At 40.2% G+C, this 21,883-nt stretch overlaps 1 protein-coding gene across 1 annotated transcript; it reads left to right on the top strand.

Annotated features, from left to right (window-relative positions):
• Positions 1–4,769: 4,769 nt before the first annotated feature.
• Positions 4,770–19,847, top strand: p4hb (prolyl 4-hydroxylase, beta polypeptide). The gene is made up of 11 exons (XM_069676993.1): positions 4,770–5,077; positions 7,348–7,554; positions 9,720–9,853; positions 10,018–10,155; positions 12,248–12,352; positions 12,489–12,614; positions 13,362–13,562; positions 13,734–13,854; positions 14,857–15,038; positions 15,932–16,048; positions 18,228–19,847. Exons 1-11 carry the CDS (start codon positions 4,939–4,941, stop codon positions 18,297–18,299), a joined length of 1,542 nt encoding a protein of 513 aa, XP_069533094.1. The 5' UTR covers positions 4,770–4,938; the 3' UTR covers positions 18,300–19,847.
• Positions 19,848–21,883: the final 2,036 nt, after the last annotated feature.

The raw sequence follows: 21,883 nt of genomic DNA, 5'->3' as shown, positions 1-21,883 counted from the left end.
TAAAGTGAGTGATACATATGACTGTTAAACAAAGCAGGATGAGATATTTTTAAAACCACCACTTAAAGTAATAACCTCGAAGATTTTCATGTAAATAAATATCTGTTATCTATCTATAATGAGGCAACACAATGGTGATTGAGCTTATGGCCTACTGATGAAAACCTTTGCATTTGCAGTATATAGTATTATTATGGACTGGGTGTCTGTGGCGAAATTCACGGAAAAAATTACAAGCGTCGCCAAGTTAGTGACGCGTTTTCCATCACCCAGCAGTGGTTGGTCTGTCAGAGAGGGTAGGCGGAGCTAAGCAGCTGCTTTTCCAGTTTCTGTAAATGTTGCGAGTAAACAGTAATCTACTATGGCTGAACAAACAAAGAAAAGTTCCATGACTACAGATACAACTTCAAAAATAAGTGAAAATCCAAAGAAAAAGAAACAAATTTGAGGCTCAGAAGAAGGCAAACAGAGGAAAGCGACCATCAGCAACGAAACTCAAGAGTTACAACCGTAAGAAAGGGAGCCAACCATGGTCCTTTGGGTAAATTGGAATTGTCCTCCCACATTTGTATTATGTTTCCATTAGGTAGTTCCCAAGAGAATGAAACTGAAATCTTCATGTACTGCTACTTTAAGCATGTGCAGGACAAAATCAGCAAGACAAGAGGTACAGCTTTGTCCACAGGGGGCGCCAAAATCAACACAAACTGAAAGATCCTCACAGATGCTTTAATATGCAGAATAATTTGTAATAAAAATAAGTAATAAAAATAATACATTAACTAAGGATTGTGATAATACATAAAATAGATGATGAAGCCATACAATGATAAAGCACAACATAAGCCAAACTAATGGGATGGGTTTTTCTTTTCAATTTAAAAATAGCCACATTTTTATGTTTTGACTAAGTTTGTATTCTTACTAAGTCGTCTTTTCTGAATGCTGTTATACATTAAAATTGGTTAAATATTGGGCAGCTGGTTGGATTATTAAGGCTTTCACTATACTTAAAGAACATTGCAATGTCTTGAATAAAATACGTTAAAAAAAAAGGATAATGTGTGAGTCATAGAGATTCTCATTATCAGGAGATCTTGGCCTCTTCTTAACATTTGAGTTTAATCTATCTTTTATGACTTCCCTAACATTATTAAAGTGAAATATTAGTCACTGGATACTCGTTTAATTCAGTCATCTTCGGCTCAGAAACTGATTTAAGGATCACTGGTGTTTTTTATGTATACTAACATTCTCCAATGAAGCACTTTGTTGACGACTATGTTGGACTTTGAACTACTCTTCTGATTCATTAGCGACTGAGCGATAACCTCGACCTACTTACAAACACAGAGATATAATGAAGCAATCCTCTGAACCACGGCCCTGTGTGACCTTTAAAAGGTGAACACAAGTAGGCCTGAACATAAAAGAATTGTGTTACTGACACTGAAGCATCAGCCAGACATCACTGTGCACCGATGTTACAAGTTTACAAATAGCTCTAATGCTTTCTCAAAATCTCATATGTTTGGCCCTTTTTGTCTTCTTTTAGCTACACACAAAAATTAATTTCCACAAAGAAGTCCAAAAAATGTTTTAGCATTTTTCCCCATATCAGCTTTAAAATCAAGTGTAGTTTGGGATGCCAATAAACTGTATTGCATTGTCAGAGAGGCATTGTTATTAAGACATCGCTCACTGATATAAATATAATGGACAAAATAATAGAAACACTGGTCGGTAAAGAATACAATTCAACAGCACCACAATCTCCAGCCTCCAAAAATGGCCATATAGTTAAACCATCACCTCTATAGAAAAACCTCATGAAGGCAACATTTCTTGCGTAAGGTAATTATTAGCAAGGTGTGCTTATAAAGTAACAGCTTTCACACCTTTTTTATTTGTTTTTGTTTTGTGTTGAAGGATATATTTAAACATTTTTGTCTTTATTCTGAGAGTAAGTGTGCAACAAGGGTCCCAGAGCCAGCCGTTTAAACATGGACATTGCTGAAGTTGACATTGTGGTGAGTAATATTGGGAGATAGTGGCAGCTATCAGACGCTGCACCAATACAATTGTAATTCAGTTCAGCCTCCATACATCAAGGGCAGCAGCAACCATTGAGGACACTGCTATCATGCCATTATATTTATGGATGTTTGTAAGAGTTTAGGCAAACTGTTACAAGATTGGGTGTTAAAAGATTACACATGGTGCATATTTGAGTGACCCCAATATATTATGATTTGTGTGTTTAGTTAATTACCACATTTTACAACAACAAAGTTAATAAGTACATAAAGGATTTACTGTGCGAGTACACATTTTCCCTTTTATCAAGAGTCTCTCTGTTCTCATCTGCAGGTCTTTTGCAGAATTATTTATCTTTTCCCTGACAGTGTCCTAGAATTGCACAAACTCAACCTGCAGGCCTGCTTATGTTGTACTTCCATCAGCTAAACCTGGGGTGTCCTACCCAGGCTGACTTGTGCATATCTGAATTTTTCTATAACTACATCCATGTTTGATTCGACAATATTTAACATAACTCTAAATTTTACTAGACTAGGGTGTATTTATTTCTATCTGTGCATATTGATTTTGTTTTTGCTGTACTTTCAACATCATTGAAAATTATTCCTCGAGATTTAAATAGGGTTAAGGTTGAATGAACTAGAAACTTTTGTTTAACCTTTAAAATATCAAAAATACACATTTGACTTCCTTGAACACATTTCTTCTTAACATCCCACTTTATCACCTTTTCTAAGTGGTCCCTAAAATCCTTCCTGATCCGCATTTCCAGCTAGCATTTACAAATGCTCAGTTCTCAGTGAAATGTCATAAACCACAACACCAGGTGCATGGAGGGACTCTGTTATCTCTCAAGTGTGTCTGTCATTCTCTGTAATTCTCTAGTTAAACAAACCACACCTACATCTATTGACATCTAGCCTCATGTGCACTATTTGTTTTGTTTGACCAGGTTTTAAGGTATTTGCTTCTGAGATTTCTGAAACTAAATCTTACCCAATTAACAATGTTAAAAATGTTCTATCTTTTATTGCAATTCTTTTTCTTTAGTTCGCAATTACTTTGATAATATTTTGTGTTACCTTGAGATATTTTTCCCAATACCTTGAGTTACTTCATAATACTTGCAATCGCAAGCTCTGGGGTTTTAATGTTGATCTGACTTTTATGGAAATGTTTTACTCTTGTTTTATTGAGTCAGTGCTCACTTTTTCCCTGGTCTGTTGGTTTGGGTCACTGTCCCTTAAAAATAAGATCAGATTGCAGGCTATTGTTTAGGTGTGCAGCAAAATTGCTGACATAGCACTGAGGGGCCTTCCTCACCTCTATAAAGTGAGGTCTTTTAAGAAGGCCCAGGCAATCCTGGCTGACCAGAGCCACCCACTCCACAGTGAGTGCTGTCTGCTTCCTTCAGGTCCCAGATACATTCAGCCAAAATGCAGGACTAACAGATTTAAAAACTCATTTGTCCCTGCTGTCATCCGGCTTTTAAATAATTCTATGTGATTTTAAATGTTATTTATTTGTGTTGTTTTGTGCTGTGTTTTATGTATTTATTGTTGCATGAACCCATTACTTTTGTGTTGCCTTCCAATACTTTTTGCAATATTTTGCACTGAATTGCAATACTTTTGCACTCACTTACAATACTTGCATTATATTGAATTACCTCGCAATATTTAATGCATTTCCCTCTTATCCATGTAAAAAGACTGAGATTTATTATAAAAGTATTAATCAGTAGACCACCACAGGTTGTGACCACAGAGCCAGTGGATACACTCAGCTGTGACTCTTCAGGCGCATGTCTGTTTCATTGCAACTAGATAGACTATAGTGAGGATTAGTTAACCTTGCTCTCTCATCAGTCTGCTAATTTAAAACAGACTGTAGCTAGGATTAGGACTCACCATGAGAGTAATGAGAAATGAATGTATCATTTGAGGTGTTGCATCATCTCTCCTATCTGTAGTACCTGCAGATCATTTATAAACTGTAGCAATGTAAACTTATTATGTTTGTATTATGCTAATAATCATATCCATAATTATGTCAATAATAATCAATTTTGATTTAGCAAGAGAGTAAGTAGAGTTGTTTGTAAAAGCCCTTCCTGACTCGACATGACATTAAATGATGCTGATCATTTTGACTTGGCCGTTTTCCCTTTCCCCACCACCCCATCGTTGCATCATTTTCAAAAACATTGCACCATAATCCAGAGTAAATGGTGAAATTGATCTAAACCCGTTTCCGCCACTTGGATTAATTAAAAGGTCCTGTAAGTCATTATATTGAGATACTTTCTCAATATTTCGACTTAGTTTCTAAAAATAATGACTTATTTTCTCAATAGTCATTATTCTGAGATACTAAGTCAAAATATTGAGACACTAAGTATACTATACAACTATAAAATAACTATAAAATAGTTAAACAAAAACAATAAGCTACCGCGCGATGTAGCTACACGGAGACTGAAACCGTTTTAAGATATTAAAAATGACCTTTTTAAACGCGGTGAGGCTTTCTAATCGCGATTTTCCATGCAGTTTTTACGATCCTACTGTGTTATCACTCAGGCTGATGTGCGCGTATGCGAGTAGCGAGCAGGGCAGGGAGCGTCGTTCATTCACTTCCAGGTGCAGGCCGCTGCGGTCCAGTCACATTTCAACACGAACTGCTTTCGGCTTGATAAATACGCATGCGCACTAGAGCTGACCCCTCCGGTTTCTGCGTGCGGTGCCACGTTAGTAGCGGTAGACACAAAATACCAGCTACTCTCCCAACCTTAAACAAGAATTAAGACCAAAAGTAAGACTAATTTCCCTACTAAACCGTAGCCGACCGTGTCTGCAGCACTTGTTTCTTTGTCAGGAAGCACCTTCGACGACAACTATGTTGAAGTTTTTGCTCATCTGCACACTGGCTGTGGCCAGCCGGGCTGAGATCGCCGAGGAAGAAGATGTCCTGGTGCTGAAGAAAAGTAACTTCGACGAAGCTCTCAAAGCTCACCCCAACATACTTGTTGAATTCTGTAAGTAATAAAAGCTATAATACGTCTCCGACTAACACTAGCTGCCTTCAGCGGGCTCAACGGCTGCTCGGCTAGCTAGCTAAATACAGCCATTGAGAATGTTAGCATTAAACTTTGACACTTCTGACAAGTTGCTACTCTTGGTGGCTAACTTACTGGTGTCGTGCTTCATTTTGCATTCGTGCGTGAATGCATTTCACCTCGCTTCCCACCAGCATTTTCTCGTAGTAAAAACTATGTACAAAATGGACGGGGCATTGTTTATTAGTCTGAGCTTTCTCTTTGTGATAGTATTTCACACTTCATTATTCAAGCTAGCTTTGAGTGTGTATACGGTTTCTTACCGGCCCAAGTAGTAACCCCAAACTTATTTTACTAGTTAAATGTATCATATTGCAAACATCTGGTTAGCGGTATTTTTGTTTTTACGTATCTTTTGCGCCAATATATTATAGATCGCTTGTAGCAGCGTATCATACTGCATCTTGAGTACAGGCCAGTGCGTCTATAATAACAAGACTGCCGCATTGTTACTGATGTTTTATTGTTGTCATAACGTGTTTATAAAGTCTGTATGAGCCGGAAGAGTAAGAGTAGGTGAATCATGAAAGTGCTGGGTGATTTAGTTTCGATTGCCTGCTGTGGTTTCATACTGTAAATCTCACTTTTTATGCAGTGTACAATTTCCTTTCTTGAAGCAATTTACGTGCTATAATAATAGGTTTGGATTTTTTGTCATGCCATAGACTTTAATGAGCTACTTCTTCACAGCCTGCAGGCCCATCCCGCTACACTTTTGTCAGATTGTTGACCTGCTCACATATTGTGTGACAAATCCGTGGACCAGTCAGAGATGGCTGTGGGAAGACTCCAATGAGCTCAGGATGGGAGGGGTGAAGGCTTTGTTTGCCCACGTATGTCTCAGCTGGGCGGGATCTGAGCTGGGATGTGGAGCTAGGTTGACGTGTACTTTACAAAAGTTGATCTGTGCGTTACAATGAATGGCGTGGAACAGGGAAGTTCTGTTCTTTGTCAAGAATTGGAACTGATGCAATGCAGCCAGGTCATATAATTTGACGTGGCATTTCTGATTAGGGGATTCTCTGCTTGAAATTAGTGCCAGACTTTACATGTACAATTGAACTCAATGGCTACTAAATCAACTTTGAGACCAATGTAGTAATTTAATTATCCTGCATTTTCGCTGCAGTCTGCTCCACTAGAATATGTTAATAATCCACAAGGTAGTTTTTTTTAGATATATATATTTAAACTATTCTTTAAAAATGAAGTTACCAGAAGTTTCACTGAAACATATGAACTTAGATCTGCACCATTCTTATTTACCTCATCAATTTTTCTGTTTATAATATTGGCATATATTGTATTAGTATATAAAGCAAATGTTTAATTTGTAAAATGTCCCTAGAGTCTGAGCTGTTGTCCTCAAATTGCATGTTTCTAGTCCAAAAGCTAGTGTTGTCCAAGTTACAATTAGGTTAAATGGAAAGAATCAGCAAATCCTTACATTGAAGTATCTGAGAAAAGGTAACATTGAGAGAACAGTTATTTCAGAAAGTTATTTATCTGTTGCTTGACTCTATATTAAGTTTTTGTATGGGTGATCATCAGAAAATTAATTCAATTTGATAACGGGGAAAAAAAAGACTTGATAGTTTTATTATTTAAATTTTTTTGGAATAAGTAACACCAGGTTAACCCAAATGCAAAGAATGTATATTGTTAGCTTTTCTTCCTTTTAGACAAATCAATTAACACATCAGTTTGGACTGTTGGGATAAACATGGCATTTTTTCCAGTGTGTGGACTGAATGTAACCTGGCATCGCCAGACAAATTCAGAAAACCTAGAAATAGACAGGAACCTCTCAGTCCATTTTAGAATTTGAAAGGGCATTATCAATGGGCCTTAACCAAAATGCCATCTTGATTGTTCATAAAAAATGCTTTAGCAGAGCTTCTCTGTCAGTCACTTCTCTGTCTATTAAACTCGCCCAGTATTGATTACATAGTTGTGATTCGGTTGACTGCACCAGGCCAAATTGAAAGTCTGTCTGAACTGGAGGGACCAGACGCTTCTGCCAGAGCAAATGAAGCGGAGTTCGTTTTAAAGCATTTTAAGAATTTGTTTTTTTATCCTGAAGAATTGTTTGTTCTAGCCTCCTTAATCAGGTTTAGTTATCAGTGAAAATGCAAACCTGTATGTTGCTATATGCTCTGTTAAATTTACTTTTACTTAAACTCCTGCAGATGCCCCATGGTGTGGTCACTGCAAGGCAATGGCTCCAGAGTTCGCCAAGGCTGCTGGCACACTGAAGAAAGAGGGGTCAGCTGTCCGCCTGGGTAAAGTGGACGCCACAGAGGAGACAGAACTGGCTCAAGAGTTCGGCGTGAGGGGATACCCCACCATTAAGTTCTTCAAGGGTGGAGAGAAGGAGTCACCCAAAGAGTACTCTGGTGAGTAAAATCACAATTGGTTCAGACAAACTTGAATGAGATGTACAATATTGAAGAGGGAAGCAATGATGGGAACTTCATACAGCAGAGGGAGTCCTTTTGGTGGTGTTTCTGCTAGCTGAGTCATTGTACACAGAGCAATGCAGGAGCAACAGCATGTGAGGCTATAAACTAAGCAAGTCAGGTCTCAGAACGACTCTTCAGTGTTGAAACGTTTTTTTTCCTGGCAGCCAAATTATCTGCTAAAGTTTCCTCTCAAAAAACAAACTGTTTTCTTGATGCTCTTTTGCAAACACAGAACACTAAAGTCCCTTTCACACTGCCAGTTCGAGGCGGGATAATTACGCCTCTGTTACGTTTCGTCTTCTATGTAGAACGCTCAGAGGTGTAATGGTGGGGCGAAGTCGTTCAGCCTCTGAGCCGGCATCGGCGGTAGAAACAGAGGCGAAACGGCGTCTGTGTAAACTGCAGAGCCGGCAGGGCGGAACAGCACTGTGTATGTATTTGAAGCACGCGCTGTTTGTTTACACCTCACGCACATTTTGCTTCTGCAACGCCAGAACGCTGTCTTAAAACACACACGAGGGCGGCTTTACGCTGGAGTTGCATGGCTCAGTGTAGAATGATAAAGTCGGCATGAGGACGTAGCTTCCTTACGGCGATGAGGCGGAATCACACTGTAAAAAAAGCCTTAAGAGGGGCTGCATGTTTTTCAGTGCTCAGCTTGTTTTACCCGCTTGATGACTAAAATCCTTTATTTGGTTAAATTCTTAGGTGATGTGACCTGAAATGCAAACAAAGTAGTAGTTTGCAAATCTTCTAATGCTATAAACTGGCTCGTGTCCTGCAGATAAAAAACATGAAACTCATACAGGCCCATTAGGAGTTTGTTGTGGTGCTTAACTGAAAAATAAGGTTAAAATAGTCAAAACTTTGCACTGACGGCCAAATCCTGTTAATATGACAAAGCAGAATTTGGTAGATCTTTTATTAAATGTAGTCATAGGCCTATTTATTAAACATGTTTATTGTATATTTCTCTGTCGAGCAACCTGTCTTTTCTCTACCCAGTGTGCCTTAATGAATGGGATATTTATTTAACAAAGTGATGTTATCTTGGGTTTCCCTGTTAAGTAAAGTTATTAATTATAATTAATAATGTCATGAAATTCCTCGTTTATAAAAAGAATCGCATCTGATAATCTTAGGCAAGCCCCTTTTGACTTTCGTTACCCTGAAAATATGATCTGCACAGCAGCATAAAAAGTAAGTCAGCCAATCAGCTTTCAACAACATGACTGAGACTAAGTGTGGGCAGGGCCTTCCCTGCACGTTCCTCTCATGCTGACTGAGCCTGCCAGAGGTATGTGCAGTTTCTCACGTCGCCTCTCTCTGCTGGCCGGGCTCTGGTTGGAAAGAAAGGGGAGAGTAGGTTAGGAAGTTTTTTTTGTGTGTGCCGAAATGACTACTCTGAGTTGAGTCCAGCTTCTAGAAACTCCCTTCTCCCATCTCCCACGTACTGCCTGAAACCTTAAAGCACTGCACCAAAATTACATGCTGTATCACTTCATCAACATGTGTTTCTCAGTAAAATTGCTACTATGTTGCTTCACTGGTTCAGTCTGACAGCCAGGCCTATTTTAAGTCCAGTTAAATTGCAGCAGTCTGACGGGAAAGAGGCAAAAAATAGTAGGCATAGTTTGTATTTTGGTATTAGAATTTTTATTACCATACGACATGGTCCTTTGGATTTGAAAGTGATTTATAAAAGAGCTACTTCTGTATTGTCACATGAAGCTGTAAGAATTGTTAGCCAGAGGTTTCAGCACTGCAGAAGTGGTCTGAAAAATAGATGAACAGTCTCTCTGTTCATTTACAGCTAAATTTGCCACTTTTGAGTCATTGCAAATTCAGTTAAACTTCAGCTCCTCAGAGGCACTGTAGTATTTAAGCTGAGGTCGGGGACATATCTGTCTGAGTCAAGATAATGTCTCTTGGGCTATGTTCATAGAGGAAAGTGTATCCTACTTTTCTAATGTGCATAAATTATGATTAACAACTTTTTCCATATTTTATTTAAACAGTTAAAACATTCAAATTTGACCCTTGGCTTTTGACAGCTCACTTGAGTGTCTAGAGTTATTCTATATTCTGTTGTCTTGCAGCTGGCAGGCAAGCAGATGACATCGTCAGCTGGCTGAAGAAGCGCACAGGCCCTGCTGTGGCCACCCTGGCTGGAGTCACAGAGGCAGAGTCTCTGATCGCCGACAGTGAAGTGGCAGTCATCGGATTCTTTAAGGTACGTTTCTTAAGTCGTTATTCAATTATCATTTATTTCTGGCTTCACTTTTGTCATTATGCTTTGTTTAGCTTACCGAGCAAATTAAGCAATTCTGCTGTTTGAATTATTGCGCAAAATAAAGCAATGCACAAGTGATCATCAAAGTTCTCATGTGTCTGTAGGATGCCAGCTCAGATGGTGCCAAGGCGTTTGAAAAAGCAGCTGAAGCAATAGATGACATTCCTTTCGCCATGACCTCTGATGATGCTGTTTACTCCAAGTTTGAGGTGTCAAAGGACAGTGTTGTCCTCTTCAAGAAGGTGGGTTCCTATACTTAAACATTACAGAGTTATTCATGTAGATGCCATAATGACACAAAAAGACTTCATTCAAATTACTACATTTTGATTTTTAAACAGGATTATAAGCTCTGTTCAGAGTAACACAATATAAACCCATATAGCATGGCCTCTAAGGTGCACTGGATATATGCATGTCTGTAAATAAATGGCAAATGGATTGTACTTTAGTGGTGACTTTCTAGTCTTCCGACCCCTCAAAGTGCTTCAAGGGGAATCACCTGAATACTAACTTGACCCTCCTGCTCATGTAGGAAGCAGCAGCATTATAAAATTCAGAATTTAACTGCAAAAGAGCTGCCAGTATAGACAACAAGGTCAGCCGCCCCTGTAATAAGTTCGTGTGGAGGTAACTGCTGCTGCTCAAAGCCATCTTCCAGAAAATGGTTAGTGAAAGGCCTGAACAAATCAGAGAAGGACATTTGGACAGAGTCAAGTCTCAAGTCCTAAAACTGAAATGGGGTCAGTAGTGTTTCCAAAAGTCTCCATTTCAGGGGCTCTAAATCACCAGAGTAGTGTGAAGGCATGGCTCCAGATACTGATTCAAGAACGGCTGTCCTAGGTGGAGTCAAAATATAAACATGTGTAAGCAGCAACAGACAATCTGCTGAAGACACTCCAGAGTTTTTGATCTACACCTTGGTAACGTGGTAATGTGATGCTGTGGACCTCACAGTATCCGCTCTCTGCTGCTAACCTCTGTACGTCTTGGTTGCTTCAGCATTTTATACATGGTCCTGCCTTTAGGCCTGTTGCCAAACCTAGCCAGTAAATGACCTCAGCCTGTTGAGCTAGTGCTGATGAATGGTAAAGAGCTGTATGAGGTGTAGCTGTATCTTCCAAGTAGCCCCATCACCTACCAAATATAGACATCCGTTCCTTCCTAACCATGTGTTGTAACCTAAGAAATTAATGTTCAAGCTTGTCTTGTGTCCAAGTAATTGACTGCAACCATTACTTATAGAATAGGTCAGAGATCATTAAGCTTTCTTATCAGCAAAACCATATCTCAGGCATATCTCAGGTAGATTTGGCAGATTGGGTCAAAGTCCAGTATGTCAATCAATAAAAAAATGAAGCAACCAGGTGTTTGATTAATTCAGGTCTATAAATCCTGAAATCTGTGATTCAAAACAGTAAATACTTCCTCACCCTACAACCTATAAGAAGATTTAGTATGATCGCAAAGAAAATCTAACGTGTAAAGAAGGGACTCTTTTTGCTTTACTTTTGCCAGTCAATGCTCTCTATGAGATGTTGTCATTATTAACCACCTCCGAGCAGAGTGTTCTTGAGAGAAGCTCAGTGGTTTACACCTACATGGTAAATGATCTCATTGACGTATTAAAAATTGAAATGTCTGACGATATACAAGGGTTATGAGTAGTGTTAAAGTAGGGATGATACATTTTATTGTTTTATTAAATGTTTACCAATGATTTCTTATTTTACTTATTGTTCTGGATCCCATTTGAAGGCATCATTATTAAACATAATAGTTTGTTTAGTAATTACATTATAATATCATACAGCCTCAGTTTTTCATCAGGAAACAACAAACTTAAAATATCTCGGCCTTGGTCTGTCTGCCAAAATGAAAGACTATCATCCTAAAGCTCAAGGCCTAAGTCCTCCCACTGACATTGTCTGGCCTCAGATTCATGTTTGTAACTTTACCCCAATACAAACACCGCTGACATGTGGGGTTCCCCCTCCCCCCAAACTCTTAATAAACAGCAGGGGTCTTTCACTTGTTTATTGCAACATGGGGGTTAGAGGTTTAGGTTTCATAGACTTGGTGAGGCTGGCTGCTTACCACCAGCCAAGTGTGCTTTTTTTCTATTGTTTGACACATCTGTGCCAAGCAGCTCTTACTGGCACAGCTATTCTTAACACTCAATAAAGGTCCACTTGGGCTTCTGGCTTTTTCCTCAGCTGGGGTTACCAGGATATTTTAAAGTGGTTTGTCTGGTAAATCTATGTTCTGTGTTCACAGGCAGATTAGACAGGTGGATAATAATTGTAGCTAAATGTTTCCATGTTTCCCTTACAGTTTGATGAAGGGCGCAACACCTTTGATGGGGAGCTGACCAAAGAAAACCTCCTGACATTCGTCAAGTCCAACCAGCTGCCTCTGGTCATCGAGTTCACAGAGCAGGTAATAACTTGAGCCATGCGTACCCATGTGACCATTATGTTTCTTTCCCCAATCCACATGACTGTCCTCTTCAATCGCCTCTACAAGTCTAAGTGTGATTCCAACATGTGAAAATTGTATGTTTTTCTTTCTTCAGACTGCCCCTAAAATCTTCGGTGGAGAAATTAAGTCCCACATTCTCATGTTCCTGCCCAAAGCTGCAGCAGACTTCCAGGACAAAATGACAGAGTTTAAGAAAGCTTCAGAGGGATTCAAGGGCAAGGTACGTGAACTGCCAGTCTATCAAAGTGCATTTGTTCTGAACTTCAATTGTGATTGATGTGCAGTCTGTATACATTGTACTAGGGATCGACCGATTATCGGCCGGGCCGATTATCAGCGCCAATATTCGGCACTTTGGCGCATATCGGCATCGGCCTTTATTTTTATTTATTTATTTTTTTAATCCGACAGCCGATAAGAGTGCAGAGTGCTCACACACACGGCGGAGAGGAGAAAAAGTTCATTTCTTTGCAAATTTTATTTAACTTTGTTTATTTACTTAATAAAACTTCAGGAAGTTATTTATTTATTTATTTATTTATTTACGTTTTCAGTTAACTTTATAAGAGATGCTGCTGACCCTGGGAACTCCCTGCGCTTTTTGTTTGTTTGTTTAATAAACATATGCTTTTAAACAAAGTTAAGTGTTGGAGTTTGTATTATTCAAAATTTCCAATATTTTCACTTTTACTGCAAATGAATATCGGCTCCAAATATCGGTTATCGGCCTCCTTGACTACTAATAATCGGTATCGGCCCTGATAAAACCATATCGGTCTATCTCTACATTGTACAGCTCTTTAACCAAATTAAAACAGACCATGGGAGATTGTTTGCATAATGAAGATTGATCTGAAATCAAAACCAGAATCTCTGGAACGTTCATTCATTGTTTGCATCTTCATGTTGTACCTTTTGTGACGTCACATCTAAGAAATTTTGACCTCTTCTCTCTTCTGTTGTCCAGATCCTGTTCATTTTCATTGACAGCGACATTGACGACAACCAGCGAATCCTGGAGTTCTTTGGCCTGAAGAAAGAGGAGTGCCCTGCCATCCGCCTCATCACCCTGGAGGACGAGATGACCAAGTACAAGCCAGAGAGCGACGCCATCACAGCAGAGAGTATTGTCAAGTTCTGCACACTGTTTGCTGAGGGTAAACTCAAGGTGAGAGATGCATGGTTAGTTAAAACTACACATTCATGCTTTTTTGTTTTTACAAATTTGGATTTTATGTAGAGTTATACTCGTGCTGTGACTATAATTTGGTTTTTAATATGTGTTTTTGCACGTTTATTTCTGTTAAAAGACTATATTAAACTATTGTTTTTCTCACAGCCCCACCTCATGAGTCAGGACATTCCTAAAGACTGGGACAAAACCCCAGTCAAGGTTTTGGTCGGCAAGAACTTCGAGGAGGTCGCCTTCGATTCCTCTAAGAACGTCTTTGTTGAATTCTGTAAGTTCCTCCTCATGCAGCCGACGTTTCCATTTTAACTGCATATAAACAAAAGGGGTCACCTGTTTTTAAAGGGTATTTTCTTGCAGTCAGTTGCTCGTAGGTGGGAGATTTGACAAAGCTTCTAGCTTCGCTGCTTCAAATCAGGTCTTGCCCTTCCTTACTTTGCCCATGCTAAGCCCTTTTCAAATACCTATGTGTTGATGCTAAGGGCCTTTTAATGCCCTCTCGGCCCACTCACTGCGAATTAATTTGTCACCAGACACTGATGTTGGAAACATCCGTTTTTAAATATAGCCGCTGGTGTATTTTTATAACTATCTACATTAGAAGTCTGGCTATTTTTGGAGGAATTTTCCATCGCTTGATGTTTAAATACAGTTTATGGTCAGTCATGCACAGTGGGGAAGGCCCGTATTCCCTGGCAGGTGAGGAGGATGGTTTACCAGCCGGTCAAAGGGGAGCAAGGCCATGAAGCTGAGGCTGCATGTGACATGCTTATTGTGTGATCGCCTTTTCCCAGCATGCCATAAACTGTGTATATAAGGGGTGGAAGAAGCCACGGTGAAGTCACCCATTGGTTTGTGGATAGCATGAAGCCTCAATGTTGCATTTTGGCCACTGCCATATTGCTTTTTTATGAGGGGTACCATAATTGGACAACAGTGGAAATCACACTGCTATGCCTCTGTCCTGGTTGGCAGGTTGCCATGGTAGCAACTTGACAATCACAGGTAGCCATGCCCTAAAGCATGACCTATTCTAACACCCATTTCCCTCTACATGGGAACATAATGCTCTGCATTGCCCCAATTGCCACTTCTTATGTACAGTCTATGAGCTATATATTGCGGTGTGTACAGACCTGAAATAAAACATCCATAGATGTTCCAAGATATTGTCTTTCAATGTCTAAATGAATTAAAGCCCATCCAAGTGCACAGTTTAGTTTATATGCGATGATTAAACATTTCTCTAACTTACGTTTTTGTGGTATTCTAGATGCACCTTGGTGTGGACACTGCAAACAGCTGACTCCCATCTGGGAGAAGCTGGGAGAGAAGTACAAGGACAGCACTGACACCGTTGTAGCTAAAATGGACTCTACAGCCAATGAGATTGAGACAGTCAAAGTCCACAGCTTCCCCACCCTTAAGTTCTTCCCTGCAGGAGATGAACGCAAAGTAAGTGTTGATTACTATCAAGACAATATATTTTTTTCCTGTTTACATGCGATCTGTAAGCAGAGAGAAACATAACATGATTGATATATTCTCCCTTTGAATCTCCAGCAAAAACCTCCATTTGTGATGTATAGTCCTTTAATCTCCTCTTTGAGTTGGCTGCCCTATTTACTACATGCCTTTGTAGTTGTGAGTTATAGGAATACGAGTGGTTATTTGGTTCCAAAATCAGTGCCAATTTGGCCCAAGTGTCATTAGTGACTCTTGATTTAGCAGTGTTAACACGTGCAGAAACCCGAGCTTGCTGGCCTTGTCAGTTTCTGCACCATAATGTTAGTGCTGGTTCCAACAGATTTCTTTCTCACTGAGACTCTGCACCTGCTTTCTACGTAGTGCTACTTTATTGACCAGGCCTTCACGTGCCAGCCACCAGTTAAGCCATATTTAAATGAGTGGTATAAACTGGGGCTACCACATAGTAAGTCCAGGAATTAGCCTGTGCCCCTACTTAAAAGAAGCATGCAGATGTCCAAAGGGAACGCTAAGAAAGGATGGGGCTGCAGAGGCAGCTATGAGGTGCCGTTATAACCGGATTAAATCTTTAAATTGATTGCTTTGCAGATGTCCTTTGATTGTCCTTTTCATGCACAACCTTATTTTAGCAATCATCCATGTGCCTCATTCCTATCTGTCTGCTCATAGATCACCTCTGGGCAACTTATTGGCACATTTGAAGACTGAGTGCACCAAGTTTATTGGCTGCTTTTAAATGGCAAAGTCATGTCAGAGGCTCTGATATTTTTGTTTTTGCAAATAAACACCTGCTCTCACTTTCTTTTGGGTTTGGGGATAAACACGATCCAGTATATTTATCAGAAACAATTGATCAACAGGTAATTGATTACAACGGGGAGAGAACACTGGACGGTTTCTCAAAGTTCCTGGAGAGCGGTGGAAAGGACGGTGGTGCTCCTGCAGGAGATGATGATGATGAAGACCTGGATGCAGAGGTAAGATCAACTAAAGTGTAAGATGCATTCATGCGCTTCATTAATGCAGTAAAGCTACAGCACTTGTGTAGCCTCATAAAAATAAGCTGAAATAAGAAAAAATAGACTGGTGATGTACTTGAACTAAAGTGTGTGTGTGTATATATACAGCTTTGTTTTGTTCTGATGTTTTATACTGGTGGGGACATATATTGAAACCTGAAATGGGAGAAAGCAGCTAGATTAAACTAGATTTCCAAAGCATCCAGCCGGAAGAAGGTCAAGCTATTTCCCCAAACGCAAGAACATAGCCTGCCAGACTGCTGGTGCAGGACCAGTCCACAAGAGTGTTGGGTAAAGAAGCATAGTGCATTGTTATTGTAGCTAAGCTAAGTACAAATCTACTTTTTTGTGCGACTAGCTCGATAGCTTAAGTTTATGGAACACTTTGCCCATGTAATGTGCTTATAAGCTGAGTGTGGACAGGTATGTAAACCATCTAATAATTTCAATCTAAATTGATTACCTCTTTGCAGCCCTGCAGCAGCCACTTAATATAAAACTGTCAGTTAAGTTTTATATGAATAACTATAACATAATGTTTAAGGAAGGAAAAGACCAATCCGATTCGGATGCATGCCCGTGACCTACACTAAAACCTCCTTTTTGAGGCATATTTTTCATCCTGTGTGAAGCTTCCCAAAATAGATCAGGGGGACCAACTCATGACGATTCAAGACTGAAACCTTAGAACTGACCCACTTTTATTTTGTGAGGGAGGGGTTGCACGACTGAACCGAAGTGATGCCTAAGTGCAAAAGATAAGGTAGCCAATTAAAGAAATTATCCAAACTGTTATTTGGAAAGTAAGAAAGTAATATGGCTTCTTTCCCAAGCTTATTCCAGATGCACAGTATAATAATGTACAATAAGTTAAAGCTAGCGTTTTAGTGTAAAATTACATTCCCAGAAACTTTACTTACATCTTCTGCATCTTTAACCAAGATTTGTTATAAAGCTTCGATAAACTACATCCATGCACATGTGGGGTTTGGCCGGGGCCTCTTCACTAGCACCATCCCACTCCACTATCCCCACGGCCCCTTTTCAGAAGTCTAATTGCAGCCCAGCTGAATGCTCTGCGCTAATGCCATCTGCAGCTGTTGCAGCCGTTTACTGGCCTTTGCCCGGAGACCTGAGCCTCCAGATAAAATCTGCACGTGCATCTCTTCGATCAACATTAGGGCCTTTGTGTGTCTCACACCTCTCCTCTCCCCGCCCATCCTCAGACTAGACATGAAGGCTATGATGGCTGTGCAGAACGAATATGTGCTCTATATGTCGAGTGCGGTTACGGTAGAGACACAGTGTTGATTACTTATTCCGCTGAGTGACGAATGATTGGATTTGTTCAGACAGTGGTTGTGGCCTCATGATGGACTGAGTATATGCCTCTTCCATGCAACCAGACTGTGCAATAGAGCCAGTGTTTAAGGCTTGCGTAGAAGGATGGAAATTTAAGATTATTTCCATATTTGAGTACTTTCATTAACTAGTTATATCACCATATTGCAGGCGTTGTCATGACGATAACTTTCTCTAACAAGCCCAATCCTAAGCGGGTGTCAACAGTCCTCAACTTTCCGTTTAGTTTGAAAAGTGAACTGACCGCTCCGTATGGCTCTATAAAAAGCACCTTCCATGAGTCTGTAGTAACTTACCTTCGCCGTACATCACAGTTCTTATCTCACACGTCTTCTGGACTCTTGTACACCGGCCTACAAAAACCTTTTCCTTCCATTAAGTTAACAATAGTACATCTCCAGCCTTTGCTTTCCTGATCTGGCTTATCTTCTCTGCCCTGGTGGTATCATAACAGTGCATGGTAACACTACTAGCAAATGAGATGATGAGAGATAACGTATCTCTTTTTGCTGTTTTCTGATGCACATGAAACAGGGTAAATATATATATATTTTTATGTGTTACCTTCAGTATGTAATCACTCTATTAATCGAAAGAATACTCCCCGAAAACGAGTACTCCTTCCTAGCCCTATGGTGTCTGAGATGCTGCGGGATGTTAACATGTCGTCAATAAGGCCTAGTTTTTCATGCATTCACTATAAAAAAAACACTTGCCTGCTTGGCAGATTTTAGAGATTTTGTCATAATAAATGACCCTCTCCTCTGCTCTCCAGGAATTGGATGATGTGGATGAGGGACAGGACGAGGACTCTGATGGCGAGGATGACGGACATGATGAGTTGTAAGAGCTGGCAGAGGAGAGAGAGAAAGAGGAGACGAGTCCCGCCCCAACCCTTCCAACCAGTCACCATCACCACCTTCACTTCCTTGTGGACCTTCCCTGTCCTGTGAACATTAATACTTCCCCTCAAACTGCCCCTCAGTCAGTCAGTCAGTCAGTCAGCCGGCCTGCTAGCCAGCCCACCAGTTAGTCAGTCAGTCCATCAGTGGCGGGGCCTTTTTGCCAGCCACATCTCCAACCTCGTAACTTCTCTTCTGGCCAGACTGGTCTTGTCCCACCTGGAGGGACTCTGTGGAATGGCGCAGCACCTCTATGGGAGACCTCAATGCCTTCTACAAAGCTCCACATCAGCTGTTTGCCTTGTATATTTTAAACCAAATGAAAAAATGGCATTGAGATCCAGTTTGTCAAAATGTTTATTTTGTTCCTGATGAATTTGCTCCCCTCTTAAAAAAGAAAAAACCTTGCTATTGTTCAGTGTGGGTATGAGCTAAACGAGTGCTGTAACCTGTATTCGTAGGTAAGGGGGGGCTGCCAATGTTCTTTCCCTCTGTTAGAAATCCAGAGGACCAGAGTTTTTGTGTGGTAGGTTTGTAAGGACTGATCTCTCAGGGGACAAGGGGCCATTCTATAATTGTGTTTATTTTGCAAAGTTTTCACTAAAATAAACCCACAGAGCTCGTTCAGTGTAGCACGAAGGGCCCCCCATCTGTAGCTGCGACCAATTATTTCTTTCTTTTGGTGGGGGGTGGGGGGTGGGGGGGGTCTACTTTGTTTTTTTATTTCTTCATTCCCAAACACTTTATCATTTAAATCTCCTCATTTCAGCACGGCTACTGACTATTTTCGAAAAGGAATAAAAGTTAACTTTTCTGCGGGAAAATCCTATTTTATTTAATTGCTTTCACTTTGAGGATTTTTGTTTTTTTATCTTTGGACTTGTCATTTTTAACGATGTACCGTTGTGCCCAGCTGTAGCCAGTTGGCCCTGCTGGGGCAGAGTTGGCCCGTGGACAGAATCTCAGACCTGGGATGGTTTTTTGAGTCAGTTCTGATAGGTCGCACTGCATTCATGCCTAGTCAGAGATTTATTGCGGTTACTAAAGAGATTGGTACGGTTTACTGGTCAGGTTGGTCTGAGAGGTGTCTTTTATATCTGAAGCGGGGAGGGAACCGTTGCACAGCCCCACCCCTCACCCATACTGTACCTCCTTCATCCCCAGAGGCTCTACACAACACCCTTGTTGCCCTAGCTGCATGAATGTGAGTGTATGTAGGCGTGTGTGTGTGTGTGTGTGTGTGCTGTGTGAATGTTAAAAAAAAAAGAAGCTGTGTGATAATATGAATGACTTGTTAATATGTTCAGGTTGTCCATGAACAGGAGAATAAATGTGCTGTGTGTTTGGCAGGGAGGGGAGGTTGAGTAGAGCAGGGTGATGGGTCTGACAACTGTACAGCGGTGGGGGGAAATTAACAAAGCATTCCATCATATCCAAATCGATGTGGAAAAAACGTGAAATGGTGGCCAATAAACAAAAAAATTATAAAAATATATCGTCTCCAGTTTTAATTTTTTCCATTTAAGTGCACCTGCCGATTGATAACACACAGGATCCTTGGTTGGTAAAACACCTTTACGCTAAACTCACATGATGGGCAGTTCTTCCAAAAAAAAAAAAGGAACAAGAATCATAGACAGTTTATATTTTGGCATTTTGCCCATCACCATCTTGTAGCCAGGAGTGACCATGTTTGGAAACTAATTGCTAAATTTCATTGCTTGTTGATTGGTTGCCCTGGTAGTGTCAGCAATCAAGGGTTGCCACGCCCTAAAACATAGCCTGCTTAAGTATCTGTTTTACTTTTAATGGGACCAAATTTTACAACATAAACATGAAGCTGTATTGAAGAAGATATGAACCTATCAATTGAGACCTTAAGCTCATAGGGATTTTCTAACTGGGGTTATAAATCGTCTGAGTAATGGTGTCGTTTTCTAGTCGACCTTTATAGAATCAGACTTGTCATCAGTTTTTGCAACTATTGCAGCTGCCCCCTGCTGGTCATTAGAATAGATGCGGGTTAAAGGCACTATCGCCATATCTTGAAGAAGTGCCATATATTTTGATACACGATATATTTTGCCGTATCGTATGCAAAATATGAGTATGGATATTCTCATATGTCACATTTTGCATAATTCCTTTTTTCCCCGACGTTTTCAAGAATAAAAAGGTCGCCTCTGAAATGGGCCGTTCAGAAGAGCTGCAGGTTTCTACGTAGAACCTTGCTTTTGCTGAAATTGACCAATCATCATTCACCGTTATTCACCTCAGGCTGCCTTCTTGCACTAGCTTGTAGTCAAGTCGTCAAGATTTTAACTTAACATTCCGATTCCTCCTGGCGATTCTGGCTCATACATATAAGGCAGAATAACCGATCCTAGAGCAGCCATGTTTTCTACAACTCCGCTCCGCCATGTGAGATTGCAAACGTGGCTATGCGGTGACACCAAATACTGTCAGCCAATCATGGCTAAGGTCTAACCTTTGAATGGCAAAATGGCTTGCTCGCTTCATGAGGAAGGAGAGGCTCTGAAAAATAATTAAATTAAAATATGTATACAATTTTTAAAATGAAACAAACTTTACTAACGGGATTTAAAAAGACATTAGAATAATAGAAATGTGATTGCATAGCTAAAATATGTCCCCTTTAAAACCAATAGGCTATTGCTATGTTCAAATCGTATACTATATACTACATGCTGCATACTGCTTTCGGCTGTAGTATGGAGGGGCTTTTCAAATGCATTTTGCAGTATGCTAACATGCGCCAGTTTCCAGTTCTTTAGCTATAGCACCACTTTCTGCAGAAATGCTTCTGCTATCTGCTATTTTAACTGTTGTTGTGACGTTCCAGCGCTTTGCATTGTGGGATACAGTAGGCGAGGTAGACTGGTCCGATGCATACTGGAGATTTTTTCCGAATCAGTACAATGTCCGGGTATTTTTGGCATACTGCACATTTTGCTTTTGTTTGCATAATACATACTACACTTCAGTACATACTGCTAGTATAGTATGGCATTTGGAACACAGCAGGTGTCTACTTAAAACTAACTACTTTAAAAAATGCAGAAATTTTCAAATAGCTCAAAGCACTGTGGAGCTACAACTGTGGAGCTGCTAGCATGACTCTAGATTCTTCGAGTTTTGTTCTACATTCAAGTTACACTGACACATTTTTGCCCTGTCAGTCCCCAAAAAATAGCTATACTAAATATGCCAATACATTTGTATTTTTTACCCCCCAACAAAGTCACACTTCCTAATATTGAACCACAGTTGAACATGTTGCTGCATACAAATGCGAGTATACTTCGTGTGGCTTTAAAGTTCAAGCACATAAAAAACACTTTTCTTTTAGGTGGACCGCCAAGAAAATGTCAAGGAAACTGACAGGTCCCACTTTAGGACAACCCCTACTAAGCTATTAGCTTTTTTGAGTCTCTGCACTTTGAGAGCTTTACAGCATCCAACTCCAGAAACATCCTTTGAAACACCTCAAAGGTGTATATGAGGAGTT

Source organism: Semicossyphus pulcher, unplaced genomic scaffold, assembly GCF_022749685.1.
Source record: "Semicossyphus pulcher isolate SPU_LCO1_2020_fin unplaced genomic scaffold, fSemPul1.0.p SCAF_27, whole genome shotgun sequence".
NCBI classification, from domain to species: Eukaryota; Metazoa; Chordata; class Actinopteri; order Labriformes; family Labridae; genus Semicossyphus; species Semicossyphus pulcher.
The sequence above is the reverse complement of the archived record's forward strand: the minus strand, read 5'-3'. Positions and strand labels throughout refer to the sequence as shown.

Excerpts from the sequence above, each read along its gene's own strand:
- p4hb (XM_069676993.1), top strand. The coding sequence starts at position 4,939 with ATGTTGAAGTTTTTGCTCATCTGCACACTGGCTGTGGCCAGCCGGGCT. Across the intron at positions 7,555-9,719 it reads GTCACCCAAAGAGTACTCTG|CTGGCAGGCAAGCAGATGAC; the intron begins GTGAGTAAAATC and ends GTTGTCTTGCAG. Across the intron at positions 16,049-18,227 it reads ATGAAGACCTGGATGCAGAG|GAATTGGATGATGTGGATGA; the intron begins GTAAGATCAACT and ends TCTGCTCTCCAG.